General features: G+C 30.1%; 7 protein-coding genes across 7 annotated transcripts; 5 read left to right on the forward strand and 2 right to left on the reverse strand.

The window, feature by feature from the left end:
• Nucleotides 1-168: 168 nt before the first annotated feature.
• On the reverse strand, nt 169-1,604 carry LOC123300503 (protein krueppel-like). The gene is made up of 3 exons (XM_044883086.1): nt 1,527-1,604; nt 608-680; nt 169-490 (listed from the first exon to the last, which is right to left on the reverse strand). The coding sequence occupies exons 1-3, from the start codon at nt 1,602-1,604 to the stop codon at nt 210-212; spliced, it is 432 nt and encodes a 143-aa protein (XP_044739021.1). The 3' UTR covers nt 169-209.
• Nucleotides 1,605-3,502: 1,898 nt separating this feature from the next.
• On the reverse strand, nt 3,503-5,451 carry LOC123300505 (zinc finger protein 883-like). Its single transcript, XM_044883089.1, has 2 exons — nt 5,229-5,451; nt 3,503-5,134 (listed from the first exon to the last, which is right to left on the reverse strand). Exons 1-2 carry the CDS (start codon nt 5,334-5,336, stop codon nt 3,503-3,505), a joined length of 1,740 nt encoding a protein of 579 aa, XP_044739024.1. The 5' UTR covers nt 5,337-5,451.
• Nucleotides 5,452-6,416: 965 nt separating this feature from the next.
• Nucleotides 6,417-10,579, forward strand: LOC123299766 (zinc finger protein 501-like). Its single transcript, XM_044882104.1, has 2 exons — nt 6,417-6,621; nt 7,822-10,579. Exons 1-2 carry the CDS (start codon nt 6,505-6,507, stop codon nt 9,253-9,255), a joined length of 1,551 nt encoding a protein of 516 aa, XP_044738039.1. The 5' UTR covers nt 6,417-6,504; the 3' UTR covers nt 9,256-10,579.
• A 786-nt stretch (nt 10,580-11,365) lies between these two features.
• Nucleotides 11,366-13,741, forward strand: LOC123300506 (zinc finger protein OZF-like). The gene has a single exon (XM_044883090.1). The coding sequence runs from the start codon at nt 11,366-11,368 to the stop codon at nt 12,746-12,748; it is 1,383 nt and encodes a 460-aa protein (XP_044739025.1). The 3' UTR covers nt 12,749-13,741.
• Nucleotides 13,742-13,982: 241 nt separating this feature from the next.
• On the forward strand, nt 13,983-15,934 carry LOC123299765 (zinc finger protein OZF-like). The gene has a single exon (XM_044882103.1). It carries the CDS (start codon nt 14,042-14,044, stop codon nt 15,671-15,673), a length of 1,632 nt encoding a protein of 543 aa, XP_044738038.1. The 5' UTR covers nt 13,983-14,041; the 3' UTR covers nt 15,674-15,934.
• A 1,266-nt stretch (nt 15,935-17,200) lies between these two features.
• Nucleotides 17,201-18,574, forward strand: LOC123300507 (zinc finger protein OZF-like). The gene has a single exon (XM_044883091.1). It carries the CDS (start codon nt 17,201-17,203, stop codon nt 18,572-18,574), a length of 1,374 nt encoding a protein of 457 aa, XP_044739026.1.
• Nucleotides 18,575-20,547: 1,973 nt separating this feature from the next.
• Nucleotides 20,548-24,659, forward strand: LOC123300504 (protein Spindly-like). Its single transcript, XM_044883087.1, has 4 exons — nt 20,548-21,195; nt 22,780-22,965; nt 23,716-23,856; nt 23,995-24,659. Exons 1-4 carry the CDS (start codon nt 20,900-20,902, stop codon nt 24,542-24,544), a joined length of 1,173 nt encoding a protein of 390 aa, XP_044739022.1. The 5' UTR covers nt 20,548-20,899; the 3' UTR covers nt 24,545-24,659.
• The last annotated feature ends 1,488 nt before the right edge of the window (nt 24,660-26,147 follow it).

Below are 26,147 nucleotides of genomic sequence, written 5' to 3' on the forward strand. Positions count from 1 at the left end.
ACGAAAACGTTGAGAAATTCAAAGTTCCTAAGACTTTTTCATAATTTCTTATTCTTTCGTCAAATATTTTTTCCACCAGGGTTTGTTGAACATGTTCTCCTAATATAAATATTTAAAACAAAATTCATGAATAATTTTATAACATTTTGCAACAAGAGCATTAATTAAATAACGGCGATGTTACTTTTTTACAAATTTGTTTCTACTTTTTATCGATTGTGAATACGTTTATGTTGAACTACACAATTTTGTTGAGTAAATGTTTTATTACAAATTTCACATGAAAATGGTTTCTCTCCGGTGTGAATACGCTTATGTCTAACTAATTGACCTTTCTGAGTAAATGATTTATTACAAACATCACATGGAAATGGTTTTTCTCCGCTGTGAATACGTTTATGTGTAACTAAATGCGTTGATGAAGTAAATCTTTTATTACAAATATCACATGAAAATGGCTTTTCTCCGCTGTGAATACGTTTATGTACAACTAAATCACTTTGCCAAGTAAATGTTTTATTACAAACATCACATGAAAATGGTTTCTCTCCGGTGTGAATTCGTTTATGTGAAACTAAATAATGTTGGTGAGTAAATGTTTTATTACAACTTTCACATGAAAATGGTTTCAATGGTTTCGCTCCGGTGTGAATACGTTTATGTCTAACTAAAACACCTTTCTGAGTAAATGTTTTATTACAAACATCACATGAAAATGGTTTCTCTCCGGTGTGAATACGTTTATGTGAAACTAAAACACTTTTATCAGTAAATGTTTTATTACAAACATCACATGAAAATGGTTTCTCTCCGGTGTGAATACGTTTATGTGAAACTAAATAATGTCGGTGAGTAAATGTTTTATTACAACTTTCACATGAAAATGGTTTCAATGGTTTCGCTCCGGTGTGAATACGTTTATGTCTAACTAAAACACCTTTCTGAGTAAATGTTTTATTACAAACATCACATGAAAATGGTTTCTCTCCGGTGTGAATACGTTTATGTGAAACTAAAACACTTTTATCAGTAAATGTTTTATTACAAACATCACATGAAAATGGTTTCTCTCCACTATGAATCTTTTTATGTAAAACTAAATGATGTTGTAGAGTAAATGTTTTATTACAACTTTCACATGAAAATGGTTTCTCTCCGGTGTGAATACGTTTATGTCTAACTAAGGAAGTTCGCCGAGTAAATCGTTTATTACAAATATCACATGCAAATGGTTTCTCTCCGGTGTGAATACGTTTATGTTCAACTAAATTCGATGATGTAGTACATCTTTGATTACAAACATCACATGAAAATGGCTTTTCTCCACCATGAATGCGTTTATGTTTAACTAAATTACTTTTCTCATTAAATGTTTTATTACAAGTATCACATACAAATGGTTTTTCTTCTAAATCAGTTTCATCTAATATTTCATCTTTAATAATTAGTTCTGTATGTAATTCTTTTTCAAGTTTAATATTTTCATAATTAATTGTGTACAATTGTTTATCATTTTCATCACTCACAAGTTCATGTTTTACACTCACAACACTATCACTATCATTGCTGCCTTCTTCTTTATTTGTAATTTGTCCACCTTCCATTAAAATAGTTTCATCTAATATTTCATTTTTAATAATTAGTTCAGTATGTAATTCTTTTTCAACTTTAATATTATCTTTATTAATAAACAAATAATTATTTGTATCAACAAATGAATTATTTGCCATTTTGTTTAATATTTAATATTATTATCACGAAAACTTATTTATCAAAAGGTTCAAGCATTAATTCACAACTCCAGTAAACATAACCTATAATGACAGCTGAATAGACTATAAACCGACTGATTGACATTTCAGTTATATGAAAAGTCAATGGTAAAAACTTATAAACACGGTTGCCAACTTTCAATTCTCAAGCCCACTAAACAGATGATAGAAAACCACTAAAAAGCTACTAGACAGCATTATTACTAAAATACTTTTCTATTTTTAACATAAAACTTTTCTATTTTTACCATTGCCATTAAAATATTAAATTATTTGCCCTCTAAAAAAATTTTGTTTGTTGGGAACATTTTTTTTGCCGATTTAAAGAAGAATAAAATTGCTGAGCTTGCAACACTGCATCTCTATGGTATAAACAAATAACCGAGAATATATCGGTATTTTCAAAAACTTTACTCTAGATATCGAAAAATTTTATTCTTACTTGTCACAGATTATAATTTTTAATTAAAAACAGATCTACAACTCCCTGTAAAATTTTTACTATTTTCGTTCTCTGAAGGTGCCTTTCTCCAAGTGGCTCTACACGTTATATTCGTGTAGGGCCATCTATTAGTTTTGATAATAATTTATCCATTTCAATGGTTGTTGGGGAAACTATATTTTATGCATTTTTAAATAAACAATACGTCTTTCAAAATTCGTCCCTGATAAAGACGCTCAAGGGTGAACTATTAAAAAAATGGTTGGAATTAGGTACATAATATAAAACAAAATCGCTTCCCGCTGTCTGTCCCAATGTATGCTTAGATCTTTAAAACTACGCAATAGATTTTGATGCGGTTTTTCTAAAAGATAGAGTGATTCAAGAGGAAGATTTTAATGTTAGAAACATGCATAACATAATAGAGAAACACTGATCACTGACAATTTTAGAGATTAATGTGATATGAAGACGAAATTGTCAACAAAAAGGGCGGTAAGTGACGGTTCATATGAAGTGAAGATTATAATACAATAATCTTTGCATTTCAAATTGAAATTGCTCAGAGATGCGGGTACTTCACAGCTATTATTGTATAAGTTACATCTCTCTTTCTAAAAATTGCTCTTAGAACGTCAGGTAAAAAACCAAATGAAAGTATTTTTTTTCGTAGATTTCGAATCCGATGATGGTGAAAATTTAATTGTTTTTCTCTGAGAATGCTGGTTGGCCATACCTTAAAAGGGGTCTGTGAGTTTTTTGGCTTTCTTGTAACCCTCTGATTGCGTTCAGAAAATCTAAGACAAGTTCTAAAAATAAAGATAATATTTTTATCATGCTAAACATCGACTTTGCATTATCTTAACGATAAATGCACGATATAGTGTCTGAATAGCCTTACCCAAAAATTCTTATATATTTAAACGAGTAATTCTTGTATATATATATCAGGATTTTGGAAATGGTTTCAACGATTTTCATGAAATTTCATATGCAGGAGGTTTCTGGGGCGAAAAGTCGATCTAACTAGGTTACATTTTTAAAAAACATTGCTTTCTCTTGGAAACTTTAATATCGGAATCGGCTCCAACGATTTTCATGATATTTAGTATGCAGAGGGTTTTCGGAGGCGAAAAATCAATCTAGCTAGATTTCATTTTTAGAAAAATCGTTTTATCCAGAAAACTTTAATCTCAGATTTACCAAAAGAAAAAATAACGAGCAAAGCTCGGTACTATTAGTAATTCGCTAAAAGGGTAAATAAAAAATATGTAATCTTCGTATATATTTATTGACTACTTTCTTTCACATGTTTTTTCTTATGTTTTTTTAAATTATTTGAATTATAAAAGCCTTTATTACAGATCGAACATACATAAGGTGTTTCCCCCGTATGTGTACGCATATGAACAGTTAAATTACCATTTAACGCAAAACGTCGTCCACAAATCGAACACTCGTGAGGTTTTTCTCCTGTGTGTACAAGCGCATGATATTTAAAAGGCACTTTAAATGCAAATTCTCTACCACATATTTCACATTTATATGGTTTTTCCCCAGTGTGCACACGCTGATGTGTATTTAACGCAGCATGTTGTGCAAAAGCTCGCCCGCATGTCACACATTTATACGGTTTCGCACCGGTATGTGTATTTATATGCGTTTCTAAGCTCGCTTTCGAACAAAATGATTTCGCACAATAATTGCATAAGAATGACTTGGGTTTATAATTTTTCGAATGGACTTTTTGATGTTGTAGTAACGTATGCTTATGTTGATAAACTCGTCCGCAATCCTCACACTCAAACTTACCATTTTCGGTTACTTTCGGTTCGGATTTCTTTACTTGTGGTTTTTTTAAACATTTTTCTTGATGATTATATAAAGACGCTTGTATTGTAAATGATCGTCCACAAGTCGAACATAAAAATGGACGTTCTTTATTCGAATTTTCTGTATGTACAACTTTATGTTGATTATAATTTAATTGTGATTTAAATTTTCGATTACATATTTCACATTCGTAACTTTTCGAATCTGTTGCATTATATCTTAGTAAATCTAAATGTTTGAAACGCATATGAAAATATTGATTACGTTTTAATTTAAATGTTTTCGAACAATATAAACATTTATACGGGGAATCTTCGGAATGAATACTAGAATGTACTTTTAATTCGTAGCGACTAAAATAACCGCGATCGCATAACGGATGTGGACATGGATAAGGTGGTTCTATGGCATGTGTTCGTAAATGTCGCTCATAATATGCTTTTACTAAATATTCTTCATTGCAAAATTCACATTTATATATCGTTAAATTACGTTTCCCCCTTTTAGTATCACTTGATAATAATTCTTCGGGATGCTTAATTTTCATATGATGTAATAAATTTTCATCTCCTTTATATGAATTTTCACAATGTTTACACTTATACGGTGTTTCATCGGAATGTAAACGTTTATGAATTTTTAATTTATAACCCGTCATAAAACTTTTACCGCAAGTATCGCAAATAAATCGACGATCGCCAATATGAAGTTTATGATGTCGTAAATAGCTACCTCGTTTTAATACCTTTTTACAAATTTTACATTCACGATACCCCACGGTATCTTTATCATCATTATCTTTCGTTTCATGATCATTTGCGTTTGTATGATCCTCTTCCTCAGGCGAATTTTGAGCATTATCTGTCCAATCTTCATTCCATGCATCATCCACCAGAACATAAGCACCGTCTTCGGATTTAACAACAATCTCCTCTTTAATTCCATTCAAATTTTCTAAGTTAACTTTAATAATTTCTTCAAATTTTCTATGGATATCTTTACATTGTTTTTTAAAATTGTATGCAGAATTTAATTTTTCTAGACAAAATGTACATATATTTTGTGGGAAATTATCACCTTTGATTACCTGAAAAAATATTTTCGGGATAATCTATGAAACGAAAACACAAAATTGTTTTTTTTACGGACTTTATGTAAGTTTGAGAGTCTGTGATACTTACCTTAATATCAATAATATCGGATAACATATCTGCCGTATTTTCATGGAAAATTGGATGTAATTCACCTTGTAAGGAACATGTACGGCATATATTTTCAAAATTTTCCATTGTTGGAACACTTTAATTCAAATTAATGAATTTTTCACATTTTATGTTTTTGTTAAACAGTTTTGATCACAGTATTATTATTTAATATCCAGACATGATACGCATAGACGTCAATATGAAGAGTTTGTGAAATATTGACGGATGAATTAATTACCCCATGTAATTCTTACATGTTTAAGAGAATTAGTTGTATTTTAAATGAGTTTTAAAAGCTTAGATTACTTGTATTTTGAGAATCAAAGTTGCGCTTGAATGTGAAAGTTGAATTGTAAATTGAGTGTCGCAGCTGTATTAGAAAAATCTTAAATTTACTTATACAAAAATTGTTTTTGTACAAGTAAAGAAAAATGGGAAAGAGAAAATAGAAACTCATATGTTGGAATTAAGATTAAACCATTAAATTTTTTATAATTAATCATAATCTCATATAATTAAGAGCTGATTGCGTTACAGTTCGGTTGTCGCGTGTGGTGTATATTTACCATTAGTACGTATAGTGTAGCTTAAGCGTAAAAAGAACATACTGAGAAGACATTGTTAAATTCTGACATGTGAGAAGTGCAATTTTATGCTATCCTACTTAATTCAATGATTCCCTTTTCAGTTTAACTTCAAATTGGAACTCTTCGATCATTTGAATATCAATTTGTTATGATTTAACTAAAAAAAATCAACAAATTTATTACGCAGCCTTGTTGAAAATTTACAGAAGAAATATATAATTTATCAATATGTTTTAATATTTATCAATATTTTCACAAATAGGATTTACAAAGTTTACAGGAACGTTACCGTCGACTTCGATGTTTTAGAGTGTTCAAGGATTGACTTTAAGATAGTAGTTTTCTTATATGAAATGATCAAAAATTACTTTATTAAATTAAAGCTTATTTCTGGCTATAAAGGTCGAAATGTTGAATAATGCATGTTGGTACGTTACGGTATAACATCTTTCATGTAAACTTACCTTTATATTTTGTATCCGTCATGTAGCGTCGTACCACATGTTAAAAAAAAATTTTTGTGCAATAAAAATGTAAATATACAAATGTTTGACATTTTTGAAATACTAACCAATAAAAAATTAAATAAAATAAAAAATTATTTATAAATAATCGTGGATGAAAGTTGACTTTTAATTAACACCAATTATAAAAGTTTGTAGAAAATGTACAACTTCGAAAGTATTTGCCGTACATGTTCATGTCAGGGTGAATTACAATCTCTGTTCATTGAAGATCCTTTGATTGTTGCAGATATGTTAACTGAAATTATTGATATTAAGGTAAAAATTTAATGTATCGAGATGTAACAACATAATCCTGACCCGTACCTTGTACTTTAGGAGCTACTGTTGAAAACTTTATTGTCACTATGGAGTAGTTAAAGTTAAGCGTAGTTTAGTGAAATTTATTTTCAAATTTTATGTATCCATGGGAATTAGGATCCGATTTCTTGAATATTAATTCAAAGAATGCGTTCATAAAGTTTATTTTTATGCTCTTTAGCAAATGGGTAAATGATCACACTTCAGAGAACTCAGTGACTGCACTTCTTTTACTCCGTCAATTTTCTAATTTTCTACTCGATCGTTACTCTTTACAAGATCACGCTCAAAAAAGTATGAAAACAAGAAAATATTTTAATCTGAAATTGTGGTGATAAATAAAATCGTCATTACAATCGGGAACCTCTAAGAATAAAAAGCTTTCCACAGAGCTCTCTCGACTGTTATGACGATTTTACTTATCATAACAATTTAAGATGAAAATATTTCCTTGTTTCGTTTTTGTAGTCGTTGGGGTTTTGATTATTTGAACTTGTTATTTATTAAAATTATTTTAGGGTTTATTTTCATAATAAAGTATGAAAGTTGCAGTGCTAGTTACGCCCTTTCATTTGATACCTAATACGGTATCATTAAATTAAATTTTGATTTTGGTTCATGACTTTATAACCAATAAAGGTCACCATATTCAATTTAATATGACGTCACATAGCCTATAACCAGCGCACGATCGAAATGCTTTCAAATGATATCTGAATTGTCTGAAATTATGATAAGTAGTTTAGAAGTTATCAGGGAACAGATATGTATGTATGTATAGATATACCGATCAAACACATAACCCTCGCTGTCATTGGGGTAAAAAATTATTCTCGCTTCATATTTGTAGTGTATTGTATCAGAAAAATATGGCAGTGTATCACGACTACTGCAGGAGCTGCTACAGTGATGACGAGGAGGAGACAATGTCTCATCTTCTCTGTCACTGCCCAGCTCTTGTCATGAGGAGATGGACTTACTTGAGCCAGCCTCTCTTTGACGACCTCTCCGACCTAAAGTCAGTCGACGTCAAAGCCCTCCTGCTGTTCTTAAACAGCTCCAAATGGTTCATGGAGTGGTGGCCGGGGATGTAACAGTTTGTTTTATTCTACTAAATTCAAAATTACGCACAATTTATTAATAAAAATCCTTTTACAGGTAATGAAAGGGGATGAATATCCACAAAACATTTGCGTATATTGCTTAGAAAAATTAAAAATCGCATACTTATTTAAAAAACAGTGCCAAGATATCCAATTAAAATTTGAACGTTACCTAAGTAGTATGAACGATAAAATACTTTTAGAAACGAACACTGAGGAGAATTACGATTGCAAAGACGAAGAAATATACGTAAATACCGTAAAAGAAGAGGAATTAGTTATCATTCACATTGAAAATGAATCAAATCAAGATTGGAATGAACGATCTGATTCTGTAAGTCCGGCTCCAATACAATCATCGGATATCAATCAAGAAAATTTACAAGATAATTCATCAAATTGTTCACAACAAGATCAAGATTCTGATGGCATGAAGAAAGAAAATTCAGACGATGAACAAGAATCGGATGACATTAAGAAGGAGAATTCAGATGAAGAATATTATACGAACGGTAAAAAGAAGAAATCAAAACGACGTAAATTTGAATGTGAAGTATGCCATAAGAATGTAAATAATTTACGACAACATATGCGATCTCACACTAAAGAAAAGCCATTTAAATGTGATATATGTGACTTAGAATTTTCGATATCTAGTAATTATGCACGACATCGAAAATTACATTCAGGAGAACGTCCTCATGTATGTGAGATTTGTGGACGTGGTTTTATTCAGAAAGTATCGTTAGTAGAACATGTTCGACGCCATACAAATGATCTACCATTAAAAACGACTTGCTATCAATGCGATCAATGTGAAAAATCTTACAGACTGAAATCTCAACTCAAACATCATTTCAAAATGAAGCATACGGAAGAAGGTCAAAAGATTAAAATTGAAGGTGTTAAAGGTGAATTCCAATGTACAAAATGTGATAAAAAATTGAAGAGTAAAGAAAGTTTAGCACATCATAAATTACAACATTTCCCTAAAGCATTTTTATGTTACTATTGTGGCCGGGGATTTGTTACGAACATTCAATTAAATTCCCATATTCGTACACATACGGGAGAGAAACCATTTAAATGTGAATTATGTGAAAAAGCATTTTCTCAAGTATCAACGTATCAATCGCATCAAAAAACCCATACGGGCGAAAAACCGTATAAATGTGAATATTGTGGGAAATTGTTTGGATATAAAATGTCGTTACGAGATCATCAACTAATTCATACGGGTGATAAACCATATAAATGTAATTTGTGTAATCAAAGTTTTCGACAACGACCCCATTTAAAAACACATTATCGTACACACAGTGGTGAAAAACCGCATCAGTGTACGGTTTGTGATAAGAAATTTGCATTAAATGGTAATTTAACTGTTCATATGCGTACACATACCGGGGAAACACCTTATGTATGTTCGATCTGTAATAAAGGTTTTTATGATTCAAGTAGTATGAAAAAACATAAAAAAAATCATTAATTCTTATGGATTAATCTTATATTATTCGTTGAAGAACAGAGCTGGCGACACTCATAGCAAATTCAGCAACTTCTTGCCATACTTCTATCAAATTATATGAGATTTTATATGATTTACTGAAGTTTTAGAAGTAGCAATGCCACCTATGCCAAGTTTTAGCTTTTTACCTGTAGAAAACTAAAACTTGGCATATATTGCTGCTTCCAAAACTTCAGTAAATTTCATTTAATTTGATGGGAATAATATTGAGAAAATCACTAATGTGATCAGTCAATATGACAGTCATAAGCAGGTTTTAATCTTATAAGAAACAGCTTTCGTCCATAGAATGATTAGTGCAATCAAAGAGTGTTCTATTTTTTTTATTAGACAGTTCATTCATATATTTTAACAGAATTGTTGTAAGTTACTATGATTTCTTAATATCCATCTACTTATTCCTTCTATTTTAAGGCATCGGTTGTCGCATGGCAAAATAAATATCTTACGTAATACACATTACATAACTGGCGTAAACTTTTGTTTCTAGTCAGTATTGTATACTGAAAGCTAAAAGAAGTGGAACAGCTATAGGAAATATACGCTCCAAGTGTGGAACATAGTTGGCTAAGTTATTAGACCATTTTATGTGTATAAAATCTAAAATTTCTTTTAGAGTACATTTATGTATTTTGTGGTATTGATTAAATTATCTTAGGAATTTGTCCATAAATTATACAGATTGCACCATCTTTTATGTTGGTATGTATACATTGAATAAATTTGGACATTTTTCAACCAATTGAGTTGATTAGACATGTATTGAAGCGTCAATTCAGTGCAGTTTTAACTATGAATCGCTTCACAGCAAAACAACGCATACCATGACACGCTATTGCATGCCCAAAAAGTGACTTGTTTGGGCTGCAAACGCAGCCAAAAGGACACATTTTATTTTGGCTAATAAAGGTGCTTAGTTGATTGAAGTTGTATTCAAAAACTAGTCCAAATAAATTGCAAAGGACCAAATTGAATAAAAATATCTCATATACAGAAAACAGTTTTCAATGCTTATATACCGACATAAAAGATGGTGTACCAGTTATAAGCTCTCACCTACGCATTTGAAACCATTTCTTTTTTACGAAAACTTTTAATAATTTTATTATAAATAAACCCCATGATCCGGAATACACGAGAGTAGAAACTGAGATAGAGAAAATGTTAAAGTTATCCCTAACTCTTTTGCTACTTCCATGGTGTTTATTTTTTATGTAATTTAAGGACAGCTCTTAGTTAGAAATCAAAAATCATTACGGTTTTATTTCAAGTTACGTGTATGAAGTCAGACAGATTTAATAATGATTAAAACAGAGAATTTTAATGAAATAATTTTTTAATGAATTTTCGAAAATTTATTTTATGTGTACTGTTTTATGTTAATATGTACCAAGTATTTGTGGTCATTATTCGAAATAATTATATTTATTATTTAAATAAAAATATATTATAAGTACTGATTTATGTCGCTATTTTTTGTATAAATATTATTACCTATTTATAAATTAGCCGATTTTAACAGATAAAATGGACTGGGTACTACCAAATTGGTGTAGTTAAAATTGAGAGATGTCGATTTCAATGTATCTTTCGTTAAAATTTGAAAATGTGCGAGAATAGATGACAAGATCAGAAATAAAAAAAAAAAAGCAATTAAATAATTTTATGTATATTTTCTTGCAAAACAACTTTTGATATCTAGTCTACTCTACATGGCAGTCGCAAGTTATGACGTCACCACGTGCTATTTTCTGCTCTTTCTATTTGTATTTGTAATTCTTCATATTTTTGGCTCGATAGCTTTAGGACACAGACCAATTTTAGGAAAATTTATTCGAGTTTTTTTTAGTTATTAGAATATATTTTTTAACAATAGTTAAAAAGGCTATTATTTTTTTAGAACTTGTTGCTTAATAACGTAAGAAGTAAAGTCGGTAAGAACTCACCCCATATTCGATACATATTTATTTTCTATGATTTGAATTTAAAACATAACCTATAATTTTTTCATAACACGAAAAATTATAACTTTTTTTACTTAATGAATCAAATAAGGAATTTCTAGAAAATCATGAATGATTTTAACGTTATATGTCGAACATGCTCAAATTCCGGAAACTTACAAACATTATTCGATAATAAATCATTACCAATTGATCAAATGTTAACAGAAATTGTGGACATAAAAATTATGAAAGGCGATAACTATCCTCAAAATATTTGTATGTTTTGTTTAGAAAGACTTAAAAATGCGTATGATTTTAAAAAACAATGCCATGAAATACATATGAAATTCAAGGAATATCTAGAAAATAACGAAGAATCAACAGTACCTGAACGTAATGATCCAGAACTCATAATAAAAGAGGAAAGTTTATTTATCATACATTTAGATAGCGAAAATGATAATTCGAATGATTTAGATGAAAAATTTTCGAATATTTTTGAAGAAGAACCTTTAGAAAAATCCCATATTGAAGAAGTTGTGGTAACTGAAGAAAAAATCGAAATAAAAACTGAAGAAAACAAGCCAAGAAAAGATGAAAATTCAAAAGAAATAACAAAACGTAAAGCTGAATGTCCGATATGTTTTAAAAAAATTAATATTTTAAAAGAACATTTACGTTCACATACGAAAGAAAAACCATTTAATTGTGAAATTTGTGGATTACGATTTTCCATTCGTAGTAATTATATGCGACATTCAAAAATACATCGTGGCGATCGAAGACATAAGTGCACGGAATGTGATCAAATATTTTTCGAACGGTACGCTTTACTCGATCATATGAAACGACATTCAAATGAAGTTCCCTACAAGTGTGAACTTTGCGATAAAAAGTATAAACGTGTTTCATCGCTTAAAGCTCATGTTTCAAGTGCACATTGTAATGAACCACGTACAAAAATCAAACGGAATCCCGATCAAGAAAAAACACATTTATGCAATCATTGTGGAAAAACTTTTCTTACAAAACTTCGTTTAATCGAGCATATACGATTACATACCGGTGAAAAACCAATTCGATGTACAATCTGTAATAAATCATTTACACATGCATCAATGTTAAGCTCTCATCGGAAAATTCATACGGGAGAAAAACCGTATAGTTGTAAATATTGTGGAACAGCGTTTCGATTGAAGGTAGCACTCAAAATGCATGAAGCGATTCACACGGGAGCTAAACCATTTGAATGTAATATTTGTGGTCAGAAGTTTAGACAATCGTCACATGTGACGCGACATAAAAGGACTCATACCGGTGAAAAACCGTTTAAATGTTTTGTTTGTGATAGACAATTTGCCGAAGCGGGTAATTTAACTGTTCACATGAGAAAGCATACTGGTGAGACTCCATATGTGTGTACGATCTGTTATAGAGGCTTTTATGACTCCAGTAGTTTGAAAAGACATAAATTAAAACATCTATCTCAAATAAATGAACAATACTAATCTTCCAAATCTCGCATTTAAGATGAAGACATCAACCATATTTCGATATGAAATTTTGAACAGCCAGGCGGGGTGATGGGTCACATTTTTAAAGTACTTGACCGAAATCTAGACTTCAAACTAAGCCTACTACAAATTGACAAATAGGGCCGATTCTTAATATTTTGTCTATGCTATCGAAACGGTTATGATTGCATATAAATAACAGTTATGACAGTCAGTCAGTTAAATGTTAGAACAGAGCTGGTTAGTCAGTCCTAATGTATGGCGCTTGCCAAAATATTAAGAATCCCCTGTTTGTCAATTTGTAGTACGCTGAGTTTAAAGTTGAGATTCCGGTTTTGTTTCGTAAAAAATGTGACTCATCATTCTTGATGACTATGTAAAATTTCCAAACGATATTCCTATAAACAACGAAAATATGAGGATGTCTTCATCTTAAATGCGACACAATACAATTGTATATTTGTAAAATTTCAGTTTAAAACTCCATTCCCGTAAGGTGGTAAGAATGATAGAAGGCGCTTAGAAGAGTTGCCCTGAACCAAATAAAAGTAAAAAAAGTATCCAGCTAAAAGCATTAAATAACAATTCTAGAATTAACCAGAATGATGCTTGTGTATGAAAAGAGTGTTTGATGTGAAGTTCTCTATCCGTCTCTAACAACTTGTTAAGTTCTCTATCCTGCTCTTATTACTTAGAGCACTTCTTTTAAAATGTATACTTTTGCTACAGCAGCGCCATCCTTATTTAATTCTTTTCGGTGGACACAAGATACACTTAGATGATCCTCTTCACCTCTATCCTCCATAATTAAAAGATTTTGATTGTTCGAAATTAATAAAATTCTTTGTAAGGTTGAATAATCATAGACTGGTTTTTATAGCCTTCTCATCATTTTTTTTCATACAATAACCTAAAATAGTTTTGGACGACGGTTAATTAAATTCGTCCTCTATCATTACCACTACCATGCATGGATGAGTTTTAAAATGCGACCATTTTTTAGTTATTATCATGTAAAATTTGTTAATTTTATTAAAAATTAAAAATATTTATTGCAAAAATTGTCTTAAATTTCTCCTTTTCCTTTATTGCCCATGAAAAATTTTACAAATAACTTATAATTTTATTATCCCTATTTCTATGCCTATTCGTATAATAAAGTGTTATTCTGTTGAACGCACCCAATTTATTGTCAAATCATGGACGTAAACATCTGTGTTTCAAATTATCGAGCATGAAGGTATGAATTATTTAAATTAGTGAAAGTTTAACTAATTTTAACTAGACATGTATAACTTCGAAACTATATGTCGAAGTTGCTCATGTACCGGTGATTTAGAATCTTTGTTTGACAATAAACAAACGATTGTTGCTGAAATGTTTACTAATATTATCGGTTTAAAAATTATGAAGGATGATAATTATCCTCAAAACATTTGTGTTTACTGTTTGAGAAAACTAAAGGATGCGTATTATTTTAAAAAACAATGCCTTGAAATGCATACGAAATTTCAAGAATATTTACAGATAAACGAAAATCAAACAATTACTATCAAGTCAGAATCTCCAACTAATCTAGATATAAAAGAACCTGAAATTATTGTAAAGGAAGTGAACATATTTCTCGATCATGGAGAAAATGATGATCTCGATCAAGTGGACAACATTTCAATAAAACAAGAAGATTTAGACGAGAATGTACAAGGTGATCAAAAAAATGTAGAAATCAAAAATGAAGTAATTGAATCGAAAATAGATAAACAGAAATCTGAATGTTCAATTTGTTTAAAAAAAGTATTAAATTTAAGAGAACATCTACGAATCCATGAAAGCGAAAAACCGTTTGAATGTGAAGTTTGTGGTATGAAATTTTCCGTAAAAAAATATTGTTTACGACATATGAAAAAACACAGTGCAAATAAATTATACTCTTGTAATGTGTGTAATCAAAAATTTAATGCAAAAATTAGTTTAGCTGATCACGTGAAGAGTCGTCATTCAACAGAAAAACCATTTGAATGTGAATTATGTGACAAAAAGTATAAAAATAAATACCATCTTCAAGAACATGTTGAAGTTACACATGATAGTTCAATGGTTAATTTGGAAAAATTACATTCATGTAATCAATGTGGAAAAATATTTCGAAGAAAACTGTATTTAATACGACATCAACTAATTCATACGGGTGATAAACCATATAAATGTAATTTGTGTAATCAAAGTTTTCGACAAGAGCCCCATTTAAAAACACATTATCGTACACACAGTGGTGAAAAACCACATCAGTGTACGGTTTGTGATAAGAAATTTGCTCAAAATGGTAATTTAACTGTTCACATGCGTACACATACGCATCTGAAAATGCTAAAATTGAATAGTAATGAAAGTTTAGCAAATGAGGAGTTACAACACTTTCCCAAAGCATTTTTATGTTCTTATTGTGGGCGAGGATTTGCTACGAACATTCAATTAACGTATCATATTCGCACACATACAGGGGAAAAACCATTTAAATGTGACTTATGTGAAAAAGCATTTTCTCGAGCACAAACTTATCAATTGCATCAAAAAACCCACACAGGCGAAAAACCGTATAAATGTGAATATTGTGGGAAATTGTTTTTGTATAAAATGTGGTTACAAAATCATCAACTAATTCATACAGGCGACAAACCATATACGTGTAATGTGTGTAATCAAAGTTTTCGACAACAGGTCCATTTAAATGCGCATTATCGTACACACAGTGGTGAAAAACCGCATCAGTGTACGGTTTGTGATAAGAAATTTGCACAAAGTGGTAATTTAACTGTTCACATGCGTACACATACGGGGGAAACTCCTTATGTATGTTCGATCTGTAATAAGGGTTTTTATGATTCAAGTAGTATGAAAAAACATAAAAAAAATCATTAATTCTTATGGATTAATCTTATATTATTCGTTGAAGAACAGAGCTGGCGACACTCATAGCAAATTTAGCAACTTCTTGCTATACTTCCATCAAATTAGATGAGATTTCATATGATTTACTGAAGTTTTGGAAGTAGCTATGCCAAGTTTCAGCTTTTTACCTTTAGTATAATTTCCATTTGCGCAACAAAAACTGGTGATATGGAAAAATAATCAATTTTCCATGTTTTTTGCAGTTTAATCGAAAGTTTTCGAATGTAATATTTCCGATCGATTTGTATATTGATTGATTTTGTGTTTTTTAGTTAAAATCATGTAAAACTTGTTAATTTATTACAAATTACAAATATTTAATACAAAAGTTTTCTTAAATATTTTCTTGTCTTTTACTTCCCACGAAAAATTATACAAATAACTTATATTTTTATTATACAATATGTCGCAGAAGTAACGGACGCCCTTGTTTCATCAGGTAGAAAATGGAATTCTAAGATGAAAAGTCCTCTTCCATTTTTTGATCCGATGCACTTCATCCACCCCTTCCTACACATTCGCATACGTACAAGCCAACGTAAATTTGAAGGCTCTCGCGTCTTACTCTCGCAGTTTCTTAGTATTTCTACTCTTCCCACTGTCTTACTGCTGTAACGCGCTTCTGATTGGCTGCCTATTTTAATAACTAGCTAATTATCCGTGCATAGGATCAAAAAAAAGAAGAGGCCCTTTCGTCTTAAAATTATATTTTCTACCTCATGGAACAACGGCGTCCATTACTCCTGGGCTATCCTTGATATAAATATATTTGAATCCATTTTTGATAATAATACAGTAAAAGATATGACCCAAATTGGCTAATTAGGAGTAAGAAATAAAAGACTCTTGCAAAAAGCTGGTGGAACATGTTTCTTGCGTGTCAAATGGTTTTTGTAAACTATGAGTTAATTGCGCAAAAAACGAATGATATTTGACACTTAAGAAATACATTCCGCCAGGTTTTAACAGAAAAGGAACAGTTACATTTTTGATTGTACTATAATGACTGAGGGTAAGAAATAGAAGAAAAATTTGAAATACAAATTATATTACTTAACAAATAATCCAGTAGTTTCCTCAAAAGTCGAATGGAAACAACAACTCAATATCTTTACAAAGGCAACATGAGTTTTTCCTCCAATTGACAATTATGTCAAACACGAGTCCATACAAAAAATGTGTCTAGTTAATTTACTGAATAGTGAAAACTGAGACGTAGGTATTAATGGGGAAGGAACCTTTCTGCAACTCGGTAAAGTAACGAATAAAAAGGTCGTGGTTAGAAAATACTCTTCATTTTGTCCACATGAGGCAGATTATAAATGTTATTCTGTTGAACGCACCCCAATTATTGTCAAATCATGGACGTAAACATCTGTGTTTCAAACTATCGAGTGTCAAACTAATCCTTTTCATTCCAAATTTAATAAAAGAGTAAGTAAAGTTATATAAATTATTTAAATTAATGAATGTTTGAATAATTTTGACTAGACAAACATGTATAACTTCGAAAATATTTGTCGAAGTTGCTCATGTACCGGTGATTTAGAATCTTTGTTTGACAATAAACAAACGATTGTTGCTGAAATGTTTACCAATATTATCGGTTTAAAAATTATGAAGGATGATAATTATCCTCAAAACATTTGTGTTTACTGTTTGAGAAAACTAAAGGATGCGTATTATTTTAAAAAACAATGCCTTGAAATGCATACGAAATTTCAAGAATATTTACAGATAAACGAAAATCAAACAATTACTATCAAGTCAGAATCTCCAACTAATCTAGATATAAAAGAACCTGAAATTATTATAAAGGAAGCGAACACATTTCTCGATCATGGAGAAAATGATGATCTCGATCAAGTGGATAACATTTCTATAAAACAAGAAGATTTAGACGAGAATGTACAAGGTGATCAAAAAAATGTAGAAATCAAAAATGAAGTAATTGAATCGAAAATAGATAAACAGAAATCTGATGATTCAAAAAATGATAAACAAAAATCTGAATGTTCAATTTGTTTAAAAAAAGTATTACATTTAAAAGAACATTTACGAATGCATGCAAGCGAAAAACCGTTTGAATGTGAAGTTTGTAGTATGAAATTTTCTATAAAAAGAAATTGGTTACGACATATGAAAATACACAGTGCAAATAAATTATACTCTTGTAATGTGTGTAATCAAAAATTTAATGCAAAAAATAGTTTAGCTGATCACGTGAAGAGTCGTCATTCAACAGAAAAACCATTTGAATGTGAATTATGTGACAAAAGGTATAAAAGAAAATCACATCTTCAAGTACATGTTGCATGTACACATGAAAAATCAATGGTTAGTTTGGAAAAATTACATTTATGTAATCACTGTGGAAAAACATTTCAAATAAAACGGTTCTTAATACAACATGAACGAACTCATACCGGTGATAAACCTTACAAATGTGAATTATGTGATAGAGCATTTGCACAAGTGGCAACATGTCGAAAACATCAAAAAACCCATACGGGTGAAAAACCACATAAATGCGATTATTGTGGTAAATATTTTGCGCAAAGTGGAACTTTAAAAGCTCATTTATTAATTCATACCGGGGATAAACCATACAAATGTGATATTTGTGATCAAAGATTTAGACATTCGTCGCATGTAACACGGCATAAACGAATTCATACGGGAGAAAAACCTTATAAGTGTACGGTTTGTGGTAGTCAATTTGCTGAAGCGGGTAATTTAACTGTTCATTTGAGGAAGCATACTGGTGAGACTCCATATGTGTGTTCGATCTGTAACAAAGGTTTTTATAATTCCAGCAGAATGAAAAGACATAAAAAAAAACATTTAACTGAGATAAACGAACAGTATTAATCAAATAAAGATTTTATAAGTATTAATTTGAATTGAATATTATTTTATCCTTTTCCCTTGACCCACAATCGAAAGAAACAGAGAGCCTCTCTTTTTTGAAATTGTTTAATTAATATCTCTCTCTAGTTTTTTATTTTTAATTAATAAACAAGTGAAAACAAACAATTGACTGAGTTAATTGTTGAAATACCATGCATAGTCAGTGTTGATTTCTTTATCACATTACACATACAAACATGTGACACATACATAACTGATAATCAAGTATAGTACATATTATAAAATTTCACCCTATATATAATATCACAATTTTCTTTTTCTCAGATAAAATTTTATAAGAATTTGAGAATATGAACGAAATAAATTTAATTATCTTAGGTTGGTATTGTTTGGTTCTAATGCCGTTGGATTGGCAGCATTGATATTACTAATACTTTGTCTCTTTTGGTTCAATACAATATCCTATATATCTTACTCATTTATAATTTTATATTAAAGACACACCTCCTATTATTTTTTTTATACTTTAATATCCATAGACATGTAAAATCTTCTTCGTCTATAAATCATCTGTTTAACATATTCTCCTAATACCAAATTTTAAAATTTTTACTTCAAAAACCTAAAAATAACTTGTAACGTGCTTTGCCTATATAATATTTTATCACAATCTACTTTATCTCACATAAAATTTTATAAGAATTGGTAACAGGAGAATATGAAAAAAATAAATTTAATTATGTCAGGTTGGTATTGTTTGGTTCTTATGCCGTTGGATTGTCAGCACTGATATTACTAATATACTTTGTCTCTTTTGGTTTCAATACAATACCTATATATCGTACTCATTTATAATTTTATATTAAAGACACACCTCCTATTATTATTTTTTTTTATACTTTAATATTCATAGACATGTAAAATCTGCTTCGTCTATATATCACCTGTTTAACATATTCTCCTAATACCAAATTTTAAAATTTTTACTTCAGAAACCTAAAATTAACTTATAACGTGCTTTGCCTATATGATTTTTATAAGGTAGGTATAATTAATATTGAATAGCAATAATAAATAATTAAACCAGAAAAATTGATAAAAACGATATTTTATTATACAGTAGAATCTCGATAACTTAAACCTCGGTAACATAAAAGCCTCTGTACTTCAAAAAATACTATGTTCCCTTCCCATCAGAGCCCAAAACCTCTATAACTTAAAATACGCAACCTCTATAACTTAAATAAATAATCTCTATATAGGCCCCCAGTAACTACATAGAAACATGTACATACCTCTATATTAACTAGGGTACATAGAAACATGTACATACCTCTATATTAACCTTTACCTAACATAGACACTTGATAACTTAAAACCTCTATAACTTAAAATATTTTGCGTTTCCCTTGGACTTTAACTTATCGAGATTCTACTGTATATATTTGTACATATTTCATTAAATATAAATGAATATGGTTATTTTATAAATTCAGTTCTTTATTAAGTTTTATTTTTGATTTTGTTGAACATGTTTTTCCTAATGGATATATACAAAAAGTTTATGGATATAAAGTTGACGTAAATTGACCCCCAACAAAATTTTTTTTTCGGAACAAACGACGAACAATTGATTAAAAAAATTTATAATTAATTAACCCGAAACAAAATTTTGTGTGGGACAAAATTACTGTTAGCTGTGTTAAAGAGGTTGTTCTGTAAAACTATTATACTATTTCAAAGTTGGCAAAACTTAAACAACTGCTTCAAAAATTCGAAACACTTTTATGTACTTGATGAAAAGCATTATGAAATGACAGTTAAATATTTGAATTTAATTTGAAAAAAACTTTTAAATTTATTTTAATCATGGAATTAAATACGAGTTTATTAAACGCAAATAATTTAGAGCAATTAACTAAAGATAATATCATCGATGAATATTTAAATTTACAATCAAAATACAAAAAACAATTAGAAGAAAATGAAAATTTACGACAGATCAATTATAAATATAAAAGTTCAATAAACGTTCTTGAAAACACCAAAACAGATATTGAAGTCGAAAATGATCAATTACAAACAGAAAATTCTACTTTACGGAAAGAAATTAAAAAATATCAAGAACAAATATCGACATTAACAAAAGAAAAAGAAAATTTATTGTATAAAAATAATGATACTTGTGAAGAACATGCACAATCAATTCGAGAACTTGAAATTGAGTTGGAGGAATGTAAGAAAACTGTAATTGGCCTTAATAAAACGATCAGTAATCTTGAAACAGAAAATAAAAAAATAATTGATGAATTATTACAATTAAAAATGGAAGTACCTGATGAAGAAGAAACCGATGATATTCGAGAAATGAAATTAATAATTGAACAACAACAATTAGATATAAATACGTATTGTTGTAGAAATAATAATTTAATTTCGGAATTAAATGAAATAAAAAACATTTTAGAGTATAAAAGTCAACAATTAATTGATTTGAATCATTTAAAAGAATCGTTAAACGATGAGGTTGCAACACTTCGTACGGAATTGGAATTGTTAAAAACAAACGTTGCAAATCCTGCTAGTAAAGGAAATTCATTGTTTGGTGAAGTTTATGATAGGTAATTTTTTTTTCATTAATATAAATGTCCGCGATTCGTCTCGACGGTAGTACAAGTACGCTTAAAATAACCCGGATCAGATCGATCAAACTGTAGCTAGATAAGTTCACTTAAACGGCTCGACAATTGTTCTTTAATTGAACTTATCAGGCCACAGAATGCTCTGAACCGGGTTATTCTTAGTGTACTTGTATTACCGTCGAGATGAATCACAACTGTGCCATTGTCAGTTCCTTTAGCAATGCGTTCCTCAGATAATCACTTTCAGAATAGGTTTAATGGTGTTTAAACAGTGTGTCCCCAGATAGAGGTAACTATACTTGTAAATTTTCTTATTTTGCATTTTAAGAAAAAAAGTCATTCTTTATAAGAAGTTTTGCTTATTCTGAAAAGTATGTAGGGATATTTAAAACTTCTAAATAATGTATAGGGTAGTCAAAAATTTGGTATCACTATTTTTTTTTGGGTAAACTACCCTTCGTTTTTAAAAGTTGACAAAATGTCACTCGAAATTAACAATTATGACTCTATACAAAATATCAAGAATATCTTTCCAACTTTGACAATTCCATTCTTAGTGAATGTTTATCCGAGAAAATAAATTTTCTTTTTAATTTTCTAAACTACACAAAAAATTACACTCTCGGATAGTACATGTTAAGGTAGTACCAGCATGAAATCACTTTTCGACAGATTTGGCCGAATTTTTTTTCTCGGGTTTATAATAGCTTTATTTATGAATTCCTAAAATTTCATAATTTTTGACCGTTTAGATCGCGAGATATTTAAAGACAAAGTTCGCGATTTTGAGGGTCATGTCCCATTTAAAGCATGTAAAATGTCCGGTCTCTCCAACTATTTTTTATGATATTATTATATATTGAAGAAAAAGTAGAAAAAAATGTTTATACAATACAATTCTAAAAAAAAAATTTAGAAATTAATTTTCACTTTCGAGATATTAATTTTGACGTAAATTGATCGAAATTGGGACGTTGGCATAATTATTTCCCATTTTAAACGGTCAAAATTTCTGAAACTTTGGGAATTAATAGTAAGCATTATTAAATTCTTAAATTTAATTTTTCGTTAAATTCTGTCGAAAAAAAAATTGTACCATTGCTTTAACATAGAAACTGCAAATACCATGCTGGAACATCGTTAATTGATTTAATATTATTTTCTTTCTTACGTTTTTTTTTATAATTAGAGCTTTTGTTTAAATAAAAAATTATGCTATAATTAAAGTACACGGATCTTCTTGATATTTTGTATAGAGTCATAATTTTTAATTGCGAGTATCTTTTCTTCGTAACATTTCGCCAACTTATAAAAAAGAAGGGTAGTTTACCAAAAAATAAAAATAGTGATTCCAAATTTTTGGCTACCCTATACATTATTAAGAAGTTTTAAATATTCCTTCATACTTTTCAGGATAAGAAAAACTTCTTATAAAGAATGACTTTTTTTCTAAAAATGCAAAATAAGGAAATTTACAAGTATAGTTACCTCTATCCGGGGACACACTGTATAAAGTGTAGCTCTCACGATAATTTAAAAAGTTACATCTCATCTGGTTTTTAGTCGAGAAAAATTACAAAAGAAACTATCATTATTAAAAAAACATTGCATTGATATCAAGAGTAAGTATGCTGTACAGCTTGCAGAAAACAAAAAACTAAGTAATGAAAATTTAATTCTATCGAAACAATGGAAAGATGAAGTCAGTAATCGATTTAATATCGAATATACATGGAAGGGAGCGCATGAGTAAGTTTTATTTTATAAACTAGCTTTTACCCACGCCATCGCTCGTGATATGATTCATTTCAATGGATTCCACAAACTTACCTTTACCACACTTATCCCATCTATATGACACTCGCAATTTAAACAGTGCCAACTTTGAAGATCCAATTGCTATCCTACAACTCGCTTGTCTTCGCTTATTCCGCCCTCTAAACATCAACTTTACCTCCATCCCCTTGTAGAATAACTCGGCTTTCGAGCATGGTGCTCGCTGCGATTTCTTAAAGAATCACATAAAAAAATATCTCAAACCAAGAGCAATATACAGAAGGGTTTCAGGAGTAAAAGAAAATTTTAAGACGAAAATTCCTCTTCCATTTTTTGATCAGATGCGCGGATAATTAGCTATTAATTAAAATAGGCAGCCAATCGGAAGCGTGCTACAGCGGTAAGGCAGTGGGAGGAAGGGAGAGAATGGTAAGAAACTGCGAGAGTGAGACGGTAGAGCTTCAACGTCACGCTGGCTTGTATGTAGCTTCAGAAATGACAAAGTTTCATATAAACTTTTACCCCCCTTAAATGAGCTCATAAATCACTTTTTACATTTCTAACTTCAAAATTGACCAAGTTTCAAACAAACTTTGAACCCTCATTTTAACTCTTTAAGGGGTAAATTTCCAGCGTTTTCAGCTGTGCATTCATCGATCAGTCAGTGAATCAGTCTATATATAGATAATTATGTTTCTTAATAACTATTTTATGTTCTTGCAGACAAACTATCGAAGGTCTAAAAGAAAATATTAAGTTTTTGAAAAACGAAATCAAGAACCTCGATAAATTTTCGATTCCGAAAGTGCCGCTTACCGAAAAATGGATGTATGATAATGTGAAAGAATTATATGAGCGAAATCAGTGAGTATAATACTTTAAAAATTGATTTGGATTTCCAAATTATTTGATTGAATCCCCAAAAACACGTTTATCTGACCATTAAACGTAAAGTTTTTCCTACCTTTTCGCTAAAATAAAATAATTATCAATTATTTTCAGAAAGTTAATAATCGAAGCTGAAGAAAAAATAAACCAGAAAATTTTTGGTGATTTATTACTTAGCGAACGTTTAAATTCCGTGGAGCGCGAAGTCAATAAATGGAAATCAATCGCAACAACTTACGAAATAGAAAAAAATAATTTACAATTAGAATTAGATCGTTTAAAAACAAAAGATGATCCAATGTTGAATGATCCCCAAGAATTGATCGAACTTTTCAAAGATATCGAAAATAAAGAAAATGTTAGCCTGGTGTCAAATAGTAGCGTACTTAACATAACTGTAGAATCCGATACAAGTTTTTATGCAGAAAAACTACTAAATTTAAAATCTGAAAATCCGAAAATTAAATTGGAAGAAGGGATTAACAACATGAAAGTGAGTGAAGAAAACTCTATTAAAATCGAAAAACCAAAAGTTACTTTTAAACAAGAAAATGCCAGTGTTGTTAAGGATAAAAATGTATATCATACACCTCCACCAGGTCGAGTGTTTATACCGAAAAGAAGAATCTTTGTTAAATCTATTAAATCGGAAGATGCAAAATGAAATTTTCTTTTATTAGACGAATATTTTTCCTTATTTAAATAATTCGATACTAGAGGCGCACGCGTTTAAAAAACAATTTCAAAAATTTCAGTAAATTCAACTTTATACAGTGTGTCCCCGGATAGAGGTAACTATACTTGTAAATTTCCTTATTTTGCATTTTAAGAAAAAAAGGCATTTTTGGCTACCCTATACATTATTTAGAAGTATTAAATATTCCTACATACTTTTCAGAATAAGCAAAATTTCTTATAAAGAATGACTTTTTTTTCTTAAAATGCAAAAGAAGAAAATTTACAAGTATAGTTACCTCTATCTGGGGACACACTGTATAATTTCGTAATTAAAAATTAAAAAATACGCTGCTCGGATGGTTTTTTCATATGATCTGGTTCACTCTGATGTGCGCCGTTATGATCTGTCTCAAATATGTTTTAAAATTAAATTGTATAAAAAAAAATTAAGTATTAAATATTATAATAATAATTTTAACAACTCTAGCTCAGTTACGAAAATGAGGAGCTATTTTTTAGACCCCTGCCTTATGTAACATTAAGAACTGATTTTTGTTAAAATCGTTCGGTCTAGCATTTACGAATATGTGTTCATTAGTTTTATATTTAAAGACTCAATAAATATTGTTTACAATATTAAGAAAGTGTATTTTAATTTAAAACCCAAGTCTAGAACATAATTTCGATATTCTGTTGAATCTGTTTGATTCACAATACAATTTTTCCATCTCTTAGCAATTTTAAGATGAATAGAATCTATATAATTTATGAACTGAACAACTAAAGGTGACTAGTCCCTCAGGTCAGGCCCGTGCGCACGAAGGGTTTGAACGTTAATCACCTATTGATAAATTTCAAAACTGAGCGAAATCTGCGATAAATACGACATCGAATTGCGGGAACCACACTGATATCCATCAAAAACCACATACCGTACATCGACTTGTTTCTGACAGGATCCATTTTTGAATTATCGCAATATTTTATCAAATTTTGCTTATCTCTTTCCAAACAAAATACAAGTTCTTAATGAATACTCTTGCGCTCAACTTTTTGAACCACACTCTTCAATTTTGCACGAAGATTTCCGTGAAATTTGAACCGATGAAGTTAAACTTTGGCGAAAACGCATTACTGGACAGGACGTCAAAAATTCAAACGAAGCACTGGATATTTACAACGAAGATGCGTATCCAAATGTCTACCAAATACTTCGCATCCTGGCAGTTTTACCTGTCACAACAGTGACGAATGAACGCTCATTTACAACATTGCTTCTTCTCAAAACTTACCTTAGCTAACGGTTTGGCCTCGCTCAATATACATCACGGTGTAGAGGTTGATGCGTATAAAGTTTTGGAAAAGTTTTTTTCTGTACCTTGCAGAGTTAAGTTATTGAAAAATAATGTCTGAATATCAAATTTTGACATAATAATATTCTCTTACTCGAAAAAAGAGCTTCTTGTTATTATTGCCTAATATGATTAACAAAAGATTGCCCCCCCCCCCATCCTTGGACGCTTCCTGCGTACAGGCTTGTCTCGAGCTGTACCAAAACAGTGAGGTTTTATCGTCACCTTCAAGATAAT

This window comes from Chrysoperla carnea, chromosome 5 (genome assembly GCF_905475395.1).
Source record: "Chrysoperla carnea chromosome 5, inChrCarn1.1, whole genome shotgun sequence".
Taxonomy (NCBI): Eukaryota; Metazoa; Arthropoda; class Insecta; order Neuroptera; family Chrysopidae; genus Chrysoperla; species Chrysoperla carnea.